Raw genomic sequence first — 12,158 nt, forward strand, 5'->3', positions numbered from 1 at the left:
CATTCACAGAATTTTTTCACTATTCATCATAATTTTGCACTAAAAATGCCCCCAAGGCATGAAGAGCATTTTTTTACTTTTATATCTAGGTACTGGATATGATATTTTCTCAACCTCTCTAGTATTCGATATGATATTTTCTTATAGTTTGAGTGTCTGAAATGATATTTTTCACTTCACTTTTTCAATTATTTTATGCCAGATCCTCTTTTCTCTCTCTTTCTGTTAAACTATTATGTCAGATAATTTTTCTCTCTCTTTCTCTTAAACAATAAGAAAATAAGAAAATATCATATACTCCATCCGTCCCGCTTAAGATGACACGTTTTCCTTTTCAATTTATCCTAACTAAGATGACACATTTCCCTTTTTGGTAACTTTCTCTCTTCAATTAATACACTCAACCACTTTTCTCACTCCTATTAAAACATTCATCTTTCTTTATCTCTCTACTTTAATAATTACACCCACCTTCTCTCTCTCCCCAATTAAACACTTTAACCAATAACTCCTAAAATCCCATGCCGGCTAAGCAATGTGTCATCTTAGCCGGGCGGAGGGAGTACAATATTAAAGAGAGAGATAGAGAAAATATCATATCCAGTATCTAGGGTATGAAAGTCCAAAAATACTCCTACGACTTGAGGGGCATTTTTAGTGCAAAATTGTGACGAATAGTGAAAAAGTACCATGAATGTAATCCATGGACTACCCATGATATTTTGAAAGTTCAGGGACCGTTTGCGTACGAAACGCATAATTCAGGGGCCATTTGCGTAGTTCACTCTAAAATTAAAAGCAAAGTTATTTTGATATACATCCTCCGTCCCTTAAATTTTGCCACATATTGACCAGACACAGGTTTTAATAAATGTAAATAGTGGGTTGGAAAAGTTAGTGAAATGTGAGTTATACTTTTAAATATTAGTTTCATAATAAATGTGAGTGAGATTGAGTTAGTGAGTTGAGGTCCACTACCAAATGGAAGAAAATGAAATGTGATAAATTTTATGGGACGAACGAAAATAAAAATATATGAAAAATTTTCAAGAATAGAGGAATTATACCATTATGACAAGCTACTACGTCAATTTTAATTTAAGTAAAACAAATTTAATGAAAAGTTAACTACAAGTTCAAAGTTCTACTAAAACTTTTACGGCAACTTTAAAATTTCGGCCTCTGTCTTAGTCTGTATGTAAACATATTAGGTCTTGTCGAATATAAGACCTTTTTTGCATTTCTTGAGCAAGGCTATATGTGTTAACCAATCTTTCATTTTCTAGAAGTGCATCATGGCCAGGATAAGAATATTAGTGCTTCACCTTTAATTAAAATAAACTACAATATTAAAAATATACGAAAATATAGTATTAAAAAAATATTTTTTTGATTATACGAACTTTAATTTACCAAAGTATCAATGTTGATCCATAATATTTGAAATATTTTTTGAAGTTCATTAATTATAATATAATATCATTTGAACTATTTTTTATTGTTTGAAAGTCTTTTTTAAAGAAAATACCCTTAAAATTCCTAAATAGTAAGAGTGACTATTTATTGTTTTATACTATATGTATTTTTATTGGTCTTGAAATGACTATTTTATTAATCTCTCATTTATAAATATAATACTTTAAGCATTGTATAAATCATTAAAGATAATTAGAAATTCAAAATGAATTTAACTATATGTTGGCTTATTTACTGTAGATTTTCAAATTTTCTTCGGTTCAGACTAGTTCAACCTTTCAATTCAATTTCGTAAACCTCTTATATACGTATCCTACACTCATTGCATTAAGGTAACGCAACAGTCAAAACTAACCTATCAATTATTACCTTAAAAAATAAATAAACTATTAACAGTATATACATTTACGGTGAGACTTTAAAGAAAAGCTTAAAGACTTTTTTTATTAGGTTAACCAATTAAAATTGATCCGTGTAATAGATTACAAACGTACGAGAACACATGTACACCCAATTGTTGAACGACTCGACCACATTATAATCACAAGGTCATAAACTGTTTTGAAATTATTTGTTACAATTTAATCAGAGAGTTTTTAACAAATAAGGTTTTCCAAATATAGTAATTAAGGGCTGTGTATAATCTGAGTGAAGATTTCGTTTTTTGAAATAATAAACTGTTTTAATATCTGATTAATTGAATAATATCTTGTTCTATCGTTCTCTTGTATTCACTTATTATTTTCCACACAATTTATTTTCTTAATTATATAAGTTTAAGATTTTCGCAATGTAACGGGTCTCTAGATGACACATGTGGAGTGAAACGACCATAAGATTATAAATGTGCAAAATATACGAATAGATTATAAGGGGTGTGATCCATGTATATTATTAGTACTGTGATAGTTGCTAATTTTTCTTAAGTTACTAACTTACTAACTCATTAATGCAACGTATTAAATATGTCAACACGATAATACTGAAATGTCAACATAAACTTAAATTGATATTTTAATCCATTATATTGATATTGATATTTAAATGTCAATGTAGGTTATTAAAATGTCAACACAAATGTATTGACATTTTTAATACACTACGTCGATGAGTTTAGCAAGTTAGCAATTTAAGAAAAATTAGCATTTTAACACATCCCTCTATGATAATTTATACTCCCTCCGTCTCATTGAAGATGACCAACTTTCTTTTTTAATTTGTCTCAACTAAGATGACTCATTACTTAAAATGAAAACACTTTATCTCTATTTTATTTCCTCTCTCTTACTTTACTCTCTCCTCTCAACACACAAAATAAATTTGCATAAAATCCCGTGCCGCCCAAAAAATTGGTCATCTTCCTTGGGACGGAGGGAGTACTAGATATTTCTCTAAAAATTTGAACCCCTAAAAATATTTGAAAATTGGTTGTAAAACCGACAAAAATGGAAACGCTGTTGGATTTTAAGAATTTAAGAAAAATCAAAGCTTGAAGAATAAAAATCGTATGCCAATTCATGCCACCTTACAAGATCTGATTAATAATTACGAATTCGGTTATAATCATCAATATATTTAAAGCAACACCCCATGTGAATGCCGCTTCAAAACCTAACCGATTCCAACTGTCTAGGCTCTTCTCTAAATTCAATTGCTACAAAATTTATGTCCGATTTTGAGCTATATAATACTATCCTTTAAAATATTAGCCCAACGATAGTCGAATTAACTAAAAATAGAAGCCATAAAGCTAGACAAGAATTATAAAATCACAAAAAAATAAAAAGAAAATTAGTAAACATGACGAATATGTCCATATAATAACAAAAAATGAGAAATCGAAATACAATAGTGAATAATATGGGTACACCGACTTTGAATCTTAGCTTAGAAATCAAGAAAAATAATTAGGTGAACGGCCCATTCCTTTTCAAGGCCTAACTCAAACCAGCTTGGCAACATGTGTCCTAATTAACCTCCCTTTCCCCACACACCATGTGTCACCCCACCCCAATCCACAACAATTGTTTCTGATTTAATAAATCTCTAAGAATTCATGTACCTAAATTAATAAGTTTGAATCATTCACATAATAATTCAATAAAATTATTCATCATTGGCTGTAAATTTGTTTACTAATTCAAAACAACATTTTCCAACATGGGCATGTCTCCCTCGCCACCTGTCCGCGCTTTCCATGGGCCCCACACGTAATCACTATATATACTCCCCTTGAGAGTTGAGAGAGTATCAAGAATTTAAAGTTAAAGAAGAGATTTGAGTTGAGTTGGTTTATTGAATAGTAAAGAGCAATGGCAATTTCTAAGGCTACGGTGATGTTGATGTTTGTTGCAATCATGTCTGCTCTCTCGGCTGCATTTGCCCAGGTGGAGGCCCCCGCGCCGTCGCCTGACGCCGGTGCTGGTGCCTCTCTGCCACTCTCTGCCGCCGTCGTCGCTTCTTCATTGGTGGTGTCCCTTGTGGCTCTCGTCAGAAACTGATTTTATTTTATTTTTCGAGATTATTCTTGTTGGATTTGTGTGTTTGAGAGATGTGATATTCTTTTTCCATTTCTTGAGAGGTTAGTAGCATAGTATTGATTTGTATACATATACATGGAGTATTGTTTATTTGTTATTTATCACCATATATGAGACCTCTTTGTACTTAATTAATATATTACACCGGTTGTACATTGTTTTGATATTAGTGTGTTTGTTTGTGACAAAAATTTTATGCAATTAGTTGTTACCTATAATAATCATGAGAGAGTAGCATATTTTAAACTGCTGTGCTAATTACTAATGCTCAAAATCAGCATAATTCAACATCAGTTTCAAAAAAACAAGCTATTACAAGAGCTACCAAAATGGGTGGTACATACATACATGTTTCAAAACTACTAGAAAAATACAATGCACAACCATCCCAGGTAAGCCCACTTTCTCAAGTATAGCATCATCAAAACAACTTTTTTTTTTTCTTTTTTCCTTTTTTTTTCCAGACAGAACAAAGCTCAAAAAACCAAAAAACCTCACTCTTGATATTGTTTACATTTTCACTTTTCAATATAGTCCAACAGAACTATCTGTATATTTAGGAATGGCAGGCTTCAAATCATGGAATCAGTGCTCACATCAACTGAAATAATAGCTGTATCTGAACGACAAAAAAAGAACAACACAAATCACAATTTAGACTTTTAATTTCTCCCTATAATTATATAAGATGAAAACAAATTAATCTTACTTAGCCAAAGAAAATTGTCGAAAAGTTAGTTGAATAGCACGCAAGAGTATCCTATCCCACCGAATTCCCTGCTGCAATTATAAGCTCCTTATTTTAGAACAAAAAAAAAATCCTTGTACTATAAACAAAACAAACATTCTATGAGACTAACCTGGAAGAATTAGTAGAAATCAAAATTGTTTAATCATCTTATCTGCAAGTTAAGGAAGTCGGGTATCCTGAAAGAATCGATCGTAATTAGCACGTACGAACCAATGCCTCAAACGATGGTACGAAAAAAGGACCTTATGTCTTTGGCAACGACAGCATCTCCATCATCACCACCAACATGGCGTACAACAACTTCCTCAAGACGACCATCGTGAAATGCATGCTGTAAAAGCACGTTTAGACGAGAAATTTTACTAGCAAAGTGTGTTTAAAGGAGAATAATAATGAACATACATACCCTGTAGAAGCAGCTTGTCCCAAATGGACATGTTCCATTCCCAAAGTCAAAGTGCTTGCAGTCAATAGATCTCAGTTTCGTCTTATAGCTCTGAACGATTTCTTGTTTCTCCTCGCTCGAGGAGTACCAAACGACGCTGGGGATGACAAAGTACGAGAGCCTCCGACACAGAGGGCAGGCTCTCACAGCAGAGTTAAGATGAATCCCAGAAGTCGAAGAGCTACTACGCCAGTTTCTAATACACGAAATGCAGAACGAATGGTCACACTCAGACAGAATCCCGAATTTCCTTTCCGCGGATGTAGGCTTTGAGAGGACAGCCTCAAGACACACACTACACTCTATTTCTTGACTGCATCTTAGCGCCTCCATATGTTTACGCCTCTTCTCACACGACTTCATGTGCTCTTCCCTCTCTTGAGGCCTAAAGGGATGCAGGCATCGTTTGTCACAGATCGGACATAGGTCCCCATGGATGTGGGGGCAGTCCTCCCCTCGCGGGCAGTCACCAACACCGGAGAAAGAACATATAACATGATTATCATCGGTTAGCATGTCATCATGTCCTAACACGGGCGGAGGTGTGGAAGCTGCGGTGGAGACTGCACCTCCGTAAGGAAGCTCGATGGGGAGAGGACTATCTGATGAAGAACGACATACTTTAACGTGTTCATATCTGCATCGACTGCCATACGTGCAAATCCCCTTCTGATAGAAGCTACATATCTGTAATATATGAAAAAACAAAATTAGCAAAACTGATCTTGAAACTATTTGTAAAAATGATCAATATATTGTTACATTGTTTGATGGGGCCTTCCAATCATGCGCAAACTCACAATGCTCCCCTTTCAAGCATGCGCCATGGGCAAAAAATTTACAGAGAACCCTGTAAAATTTTAATATCATGCACAAATAAATATGTTATTATAACATATTGAGACGGACGAAAGAAGAGAAGAGCGTACGTACCCCTTAGACATGGCGTTCGTGAGAATCCGAGGGGAGACTCACGAAATTGCTTGCTTGACTATAACGAAAAGAAGGCTCGCAAGAGAATGAATCAAGAAATTTGGAAGAAAAGAGGGAGCGTATATAGGGGGGTGATGGAAACCAGAGTCCTCCACTTTCAACGATTACCCCTAGTTTTTCTCTTTGCTATTGGCCGTTGCTGCTTTTTCCTCAATATAGGACAATCCAACTTCAACGCTCAATATTAATTGTGTAACCATTTACATACATTTGATTTCGAATAAATCTCATTACTTTCATTTTCAATGTATGGACGAGATTCAAATAGTATTCGATTTTGAATAAATTGGTAAACTTTATGAGGTTATCTTCTAATGCATGCACTCCTTAGGTATGATTAGTAAGTAGAACATCATTTCAATTCATTTTAACAGGCTTATTAAGGGAGATTAGTAAGTAGAAAATCAAACAACCAATTTAGAAACTGAATTGTGAAATATTGACATCTTGATATATCTAGATATGATTACTATAAATACAACATCTTCAATATGATTGTGATATTCCTTCAAAAAAAAAAAAATTGATTATGATAAAGTACGACATGATACTATATAGTACCAAATTTTCGATATACGGTGTAGTCATATTTTCACACTAACATTTATATACTACTACCTCCGTCCCCCAAATTTTGACACAGTTTACCATTTCGAATTTGACATACTTCACTTTTACCATTTTTGGTAGTGAATCTCATATTCCACTAATTCATTCCTACTCACATTTTATTACTCCCTCCTTCCCGGCTAAGATGACACATTACTTAGCCGGCACGGGGTTTTAGGAATTATTGGTTAAAGTGTTTAATTGGAGAGAGAAAATGTGAGTGTAAGTATTAAAGTAGAGAGATAAAGAAAGTTGGATATTTTAATAAGAGTGAGAAAAAATGGTTGAGTGTATTAATTGAGATGAAAGTTTCTAAAAGAGGAAATGTGTCATCTTAGTTGGGACAAACTAAAAAGGAAAACGTGTCATTTTAAGTGGGACAGGGGGAGTATAAAACTAATACTTTAAAAGTAGGACACACATCCCACCAACTTTTTCAGCTCACTTTTCATTACATTTCTTAAAACTCGTGCCGGATTAAAGTATATCAAAATTTGGGGGACGGAGGTAGTAATATAATAAGAAATACGATACCGGTTTAATAGTATTTCAATATGCCATATAAAAAGTCGGCATACAGTAACAGTATTGAAAATTCGCATAACAAAAAATCGGTAAGATAAAGTTAGGATATTTACTCGTACCAATATTTTCAGTAAAATATACTCCGACAATATAACAGTTTCGATAAAATATACCCTACCGATCCACCTTAATTTCAATATTATCATATTGATTACTCCACTCTTAAAGATTAATCATACCAGCCACAAAATTTTTGTAGATGAGATGTCACTCTGTGATTGGTGAGGGTAAAGGATAAGGAAATTAAAGACAATCATAGAAAACAACACATCCACCTATCCAAACACTCAACTAAATTAATCCCCATGGCCACCATTTTCTCCCCCTCCGCCCTCCTCTCCTCCACCGCCACCACCTCCTCCGCCGCCAAGCCACCTCCCCTCGCCACCATCCCCCAATCCAAACCATCATCCACCGTCGCCACCACCCTAGCCGCCACCGCCCTCGCTGCAACCATACTCTCCGCCTCCCCTCCCTCCCTAGCCGAGCCGCCCTCCTACAAGCTATACTACGGCACCGCCGCGAGCGCCGCGAACTACGGCGGATACGGCGGGAACTCCGACAAGAAGGCCTCCGCGGAGTACACGTACGAGGTGCCGGACGGGTGGAAGGAGAAGCTGATCTCCAAGATACAGAAGGGGACCAACGGCACCGACAGCGAATTCTACAACCCGAAGAAGAAGGCGGAGAAGGAGTACCTCACCTTCCTCGGCGGCTTCCCCCGCCTCGCGCCCAAGGAGATCATCCTCAACAACCTCGCGCTGTCCGACGTCGACCTGCAGGACTTGATCGCCGCCGCCGACGCCGTCACCTCTGAGGAGAGGAAGGATGACAAGGGGCAGGTGTATTACGTGTATGAGATCGACGGCGCCGCGGGACATAGCTTGATCTCTGTCACGTGCGCTAAGAATAAGCTGTATGCGCATTTCGTGAATGCGCCGGCGCCGGAGTGGAAAAGGGATCAAGAGACGCTTATGCACATTCACCAGTCGTTCAAGACTGTCGACTGAGACGTACGCTTTTCATCATCTCAGCTTCCTTGTAATAAACATATATGAGAATTGTTACTTGATTTTGATGAAGTTTTATCTCAAATTGTGTATATACAACATAGACAATTTCCGTTTAGATCAATTTTGATGCAAAAATCCTTTAACATGCCTCATGAATATAGTTTAAGATCATTAATTAGTAACTATATTATGTCTCTCCCATCCAACCACATGGTTTCAATTTTGATTAAGTATTATGAGGGGGCGTTCGGTTGGTATGTTTACTTGTAAGTGAAGGACATGTCTAATTTTATCTCCTGTTTGGTTACATTTTTTTTTCAGAATCTCGGTCCATGACAATATATTTTGATTTGTGTCCACAATACAAAGATTATATTGTATCTCATGATTAATCATCTCATATGCACTCCTACAACTAATTTAATCTTAAACAAACTTACTTTTGACATATCTCGTGTTATATCTGTTGGAGTTATGATAGCTCGATCATTAGATAAAGAAGAATGAAGTTAGGAAGAGAGGAATGAGCCACGAGCTCATCTCAAGCTCGCGTGATTCAGCAGCCATCGGATTGAATGAGTTCTGTTTAAATGATCTAATCTGAGCCGTCCGATTGAAATTAGCCGTTGGATAGTTAGTTCAAATGTTTGTTAGTTTGTTTTTTCTTCTCATTCTTTACCTTCTTCTGATTCTGTATATATCAGCTTGATTGAAGTTGAAAGAGAGAAAAACACAATTCTTAAATGCCTAAGGACATACAATGGCCTTAAATTTTAACTAAAGAGTTTGATAGCTATTACAAGGGGAAAGGAATTAAGAAGCATAGTACTGTACCCTTAAATCCTCAACAGAATGGTGTGGCCGGAAAGAGAAAATAAAATAATTTTGGAGAGAGTTAGATGCATGTTGTTGGCTTCTAGATTAAAGAAGAAGTTCTAGGCTGACAGCAGCTTCTACTGCAGTAAAATTGTTGAATATGTGTCGCTCATCTAGTATAAATGGGGATACTCCTGACATGAGATGGAATGAGAGAAATGCTGAATAAAATCAATTGAGAATTTTTGGATGTAAAGCATTTGCTCACCTAAAGCAGGGAAAGCTTGATGCTAGGGCATTAAGATGTGTGATGCTAGGCTATCAGCCAGGAGTGAAAAAGTATATGCTTTGGTGTATAGAGCTGGACAATCACAAGATTGCAGATGCATGTGTTGATGAGTCTCAGGTGGAGTCAGGGAGCTCAGATGTTGAAGTTGAGGCCGTAGAGCCTGAGGGGCCATCTCAAAGCAACCCACATGATCTAAGGAACTACATGCTTGCCAAAGACAGAACAAGAAGAGTCTCAAAATTACCTGCAAAATATGCTGCCACATATAGAGATGTCATGAACAACAAAGAATGAGATAAGTGCATAAAAGTTATGATAGAAGAGATTGAGTCACTTTTAAAGAATGTGACTTGGGTGCTTGTGGAGAAGCCTGATAGAAGAAAGGTAATTAGATGCAAATGGATCTTCAAGAAGAAGATTGAATCATCTGATTATGATAAGATCAAGTTTAAAGCAAGATTGGCAGTTAGAGGCTTTACACAAGAAGAAGGGATTGACTTTATAGAAGTAGCTTGATGTAAAGACCGCATTCCTACTTGGTAACTTAAAAGAGACTATATATCTGGCCCAACCAGAAGGGTTCATAAAGCCGGGGGATGAAGGTGGCCTAAAATAGGCAAGCAGGCAATGGCACAAAACCTTTGATGAACATGTGCTAAAAAATGATTTTATTAGGTCTAAATATGATGGTTGTGTGTTCGTGAAGAAGAAGAAGGGGATTCATGTTGCCTATCTTTTGTTATATGTTGATGATATGTTAGTGGTTGGGGAAAAGATGAGTGTTGTACAGGAAGTAAAAGATGATCTGAGGTCAGCTTTTGAAATAAAGGATTTGAGGGCAGCTAGAAGAATCCTAAGCATGAATATTGTGAGAGATATAAAGAAGAGTGTACTATGGCTAACACGGTCTGGTTACATTTCCAGAATGTTGAAAAGGTTCAAGGTGGAGAATATGAGGGAAGTCTCAACTCCACTGGCTATTCATTTCAAATTGTTTGCTGCTCAAAGGCCATAGAATGAAGGTGAAGTAAGAGAAATGCAAAAGATCCCTTATGCTAACATTGTTGGGAGCATAATGTATGCTATGAGAAGTATAAGGCCAGATATCTCACAAGCTATTAGTGTGACATCTCGATTTATGTCTGACCATGGAAAGGACCATTGGGCAACTCTAAAGTGGCTGCTTATATACCTTAAGCGTGCAGGCGATTCTGCGACTTAGATTTTGCTAGCAACATTGATACCAGAAAGGCTAAGTCTGGGTATATCTTCACAATGTATGGATCTGCAGTGAGCTGGAAATCAAATCTTCAGCATGTAGTGGCTTTATCTACTATTGAAGCTGAGTATATATCATTCACTTCTGCAGTAAAGGAAAGTTTTTGGCTCAAGAGAATGCTTGGGGATTTTGATCTAAAGCAAGAAGCAGTAAGCATTGGTTGGTTGTGATAATCAAAATGCATTGAACTTGGTAAAACATCAAATCTACCATGAGAAGCGCAAGCATATAGATGTGCGCTTGCACTTTATCAGAGAAGAGATAGAGAAATGGAAGGTCAAGGTATTCAAGGTGCACACTTCGAAGAATCCCGCAGACATGTTAACCAAACCTCTGTCAAAAGAGAAATTTCAGTTGTGCATGAGATTGGTAAATCTGTGCAAACTAAAGCAAGATGATGATTGAGCAATCAACGTGGAGTTTGTTGGAGTTATGATAGGTCGATCATTAGATCAAGAAGAATGAAGTTAGGAAGAGAGGAATGAGCAGCGAGCTCGTCTCAAGCTCGCGTGATTCAGTAGCCGACGGATTGAGTTCTGTTTAAATGTTCTAATCTGAGCTGTCCGATTGAAACTAGTCGTTGGGTAGTTAGTTCAAATGTATGTTAGTTTGTTTTTCTTATCATTCATATCTGCTCGTTGAGCTTTGAATTCATATTGAATAGTTTACTTCTTCGCACAATCAATCTCTCCACAACATAACTCTCAATTTCTTGTATCGATTGTTTCACGATTAGATCCCATTCCTTTTAATATCTGAATATTATCTTATTTAACGAATCACATGTTGAATGTTTATTTCATTTATCGGTATCACCGACCATCTAATAAATACTACCCCTTGTATGAGTCTTTACTTATATCTATACTTATTTTTATTAGTAACCCCTTGTTAATTAAGAAAGGTGCATGGTTTCCTTTGCAAACGAAGCATGACGCTCACTAATACCCCTTCATCCATAAAAAGTATAAACTATTTCTTTTTTAATATCTCTTCATCCATAAAAAGTATAAACTATTTCTTTTTTAATATCTCTTCATCCATAAAAAGTATAAACTATTTCTTTTTTAGTCTATTCCTGAAAAGTATGAACATTCTAATTTGGAAAGTCTTTTCTCTCTAAAGAGATGTGATCCATTATCCACTAAGGGGGTGTTCGGTTGACAAGACTAAATCTCATGATTAATTATGTATCATGTTTGGTTCATAAAATTGACCCCCTCAACTTAATCCTAGATGGATAGTCTCATGATAATTAGTCATAGTCTTTCTCCTCCAACTAAAATAATCCCACAACTTAATTCTAAATTGATAGTCTCACGATTATTAGTCATGACAAGCGAACGTCACCTAATAATACTT

At 36.0% G+C, this 12,158-nt stretch overlaps 2 protein-coding genes across 3 annotated transcripts; one reads left to right on the plus strand and one right to left on the minus strand.

Moving 5' to 3' along the window:
- Positions 1 to 4,290: 4,290 nt before the first annotated feature.
- LOC125217145 (putative RING-type E3 ubiquitin transferase C3H69) lies at positions 4,291 to 6,251 on the minus strand. Of its 2 annotated transcripts, none has more exons than XM_048118987.2 (7): positions 6,146 to 6,251; positions 5,975 to 6,062; positions 5,174 to 5,899; positions 5,010 to 5,098; positions 4,877 to 4,943; positions 4,726 to 4,793; positions 4,291 to 4,635 (listed from the first exon to the last, which is right to left on the minus strand). In XM_048118987.2, the coding sequence occupies exons 1-5, from the start codon at positions 6,154 to 6,156 to the stop codon at positions 4,910 to 4,912; spliced, it is 948 nt and encodes a 315-aa protein (XP_047974944.1). In that variant the 5' UTR covers positions 6,157 to 6,251; the 3' UTR covers positions 4,291 to 4,635; positions 4,726 to 4,793; positions 4,877 to 4,909. The 2 variants fall into 2 exon arrangements, with proteins under 2 accessions (XP_047974944.1, XP_047974940.1); XM_048118983.2 differs by having other exon boundaries at positions 4,726 to 4,796.
- A 1,438-nt stretch (positions 6,252 to 7,689) lies between these two features.
- LOC125207213 (thylakoid lumenal protein (Mog1/PsbP/DUF1795-like photosystem II reaction center PsbP family protein)) lies at positions 7,690 to 8,527 on the plus strand. Its single transcript, XM_048106462.2, has one exon. The coding sequence runs from the start codon at positions 7,705 to 7,707 to the stop codon at positions 8,407 to 8,409; it is 705 nt and encodes a 234-aa protein (XP_047962419.1). The 5' UTR covers positions 7,690 to 7,704; the 3' UTR covers positions 8,410 to 8,527.
- The last annotated feature ends 3,631 nt before the right edge of the window (positions 8,528 to 12,158 follow it).

Source organism: Salvia hispanica, chromosome 2, assembly GCF_029641045.1.
Source record: "Salvia hispanica isolate PSC_SH4W2 chromosome 2, Shi_PSC_v1, whole genome shotgun sequence".
NCBI classification, from domain to species: Eukaryota; Viridiplantae; Streptophyta; class Magnoliopsida; order Lamiales; family Lamiaceae; genus Salvia; species Salvia hispanica.

Excerpts from the sequence above, each read along its gene's own strand:
- LOC125217145 (XM_048118987.2), bottom strand. Across the intron at positions 5,900-5,974 it reads GGAAGGCCCCATCAAACAAT|ATATGTAGCTTCTATCAGAA; the intron begins GTAACAATATAT and ends CATATATTACAG. Across the intron at positions 4,944-5,009 it reads GTCGTTGCCAAAGACATAAG|GATACCCGACTTCCTTAACT; the intron begins GTCCTTTTTTCG and ends CGATTCTTTCAG.
- LOC125207213 (XM_048106462.2), top strand. The coding sequence starts at position 7,705 with ATGGCCACCATTTTCTCCCCCTCCGCCCTCCTCTCCTCCACCGCCACC.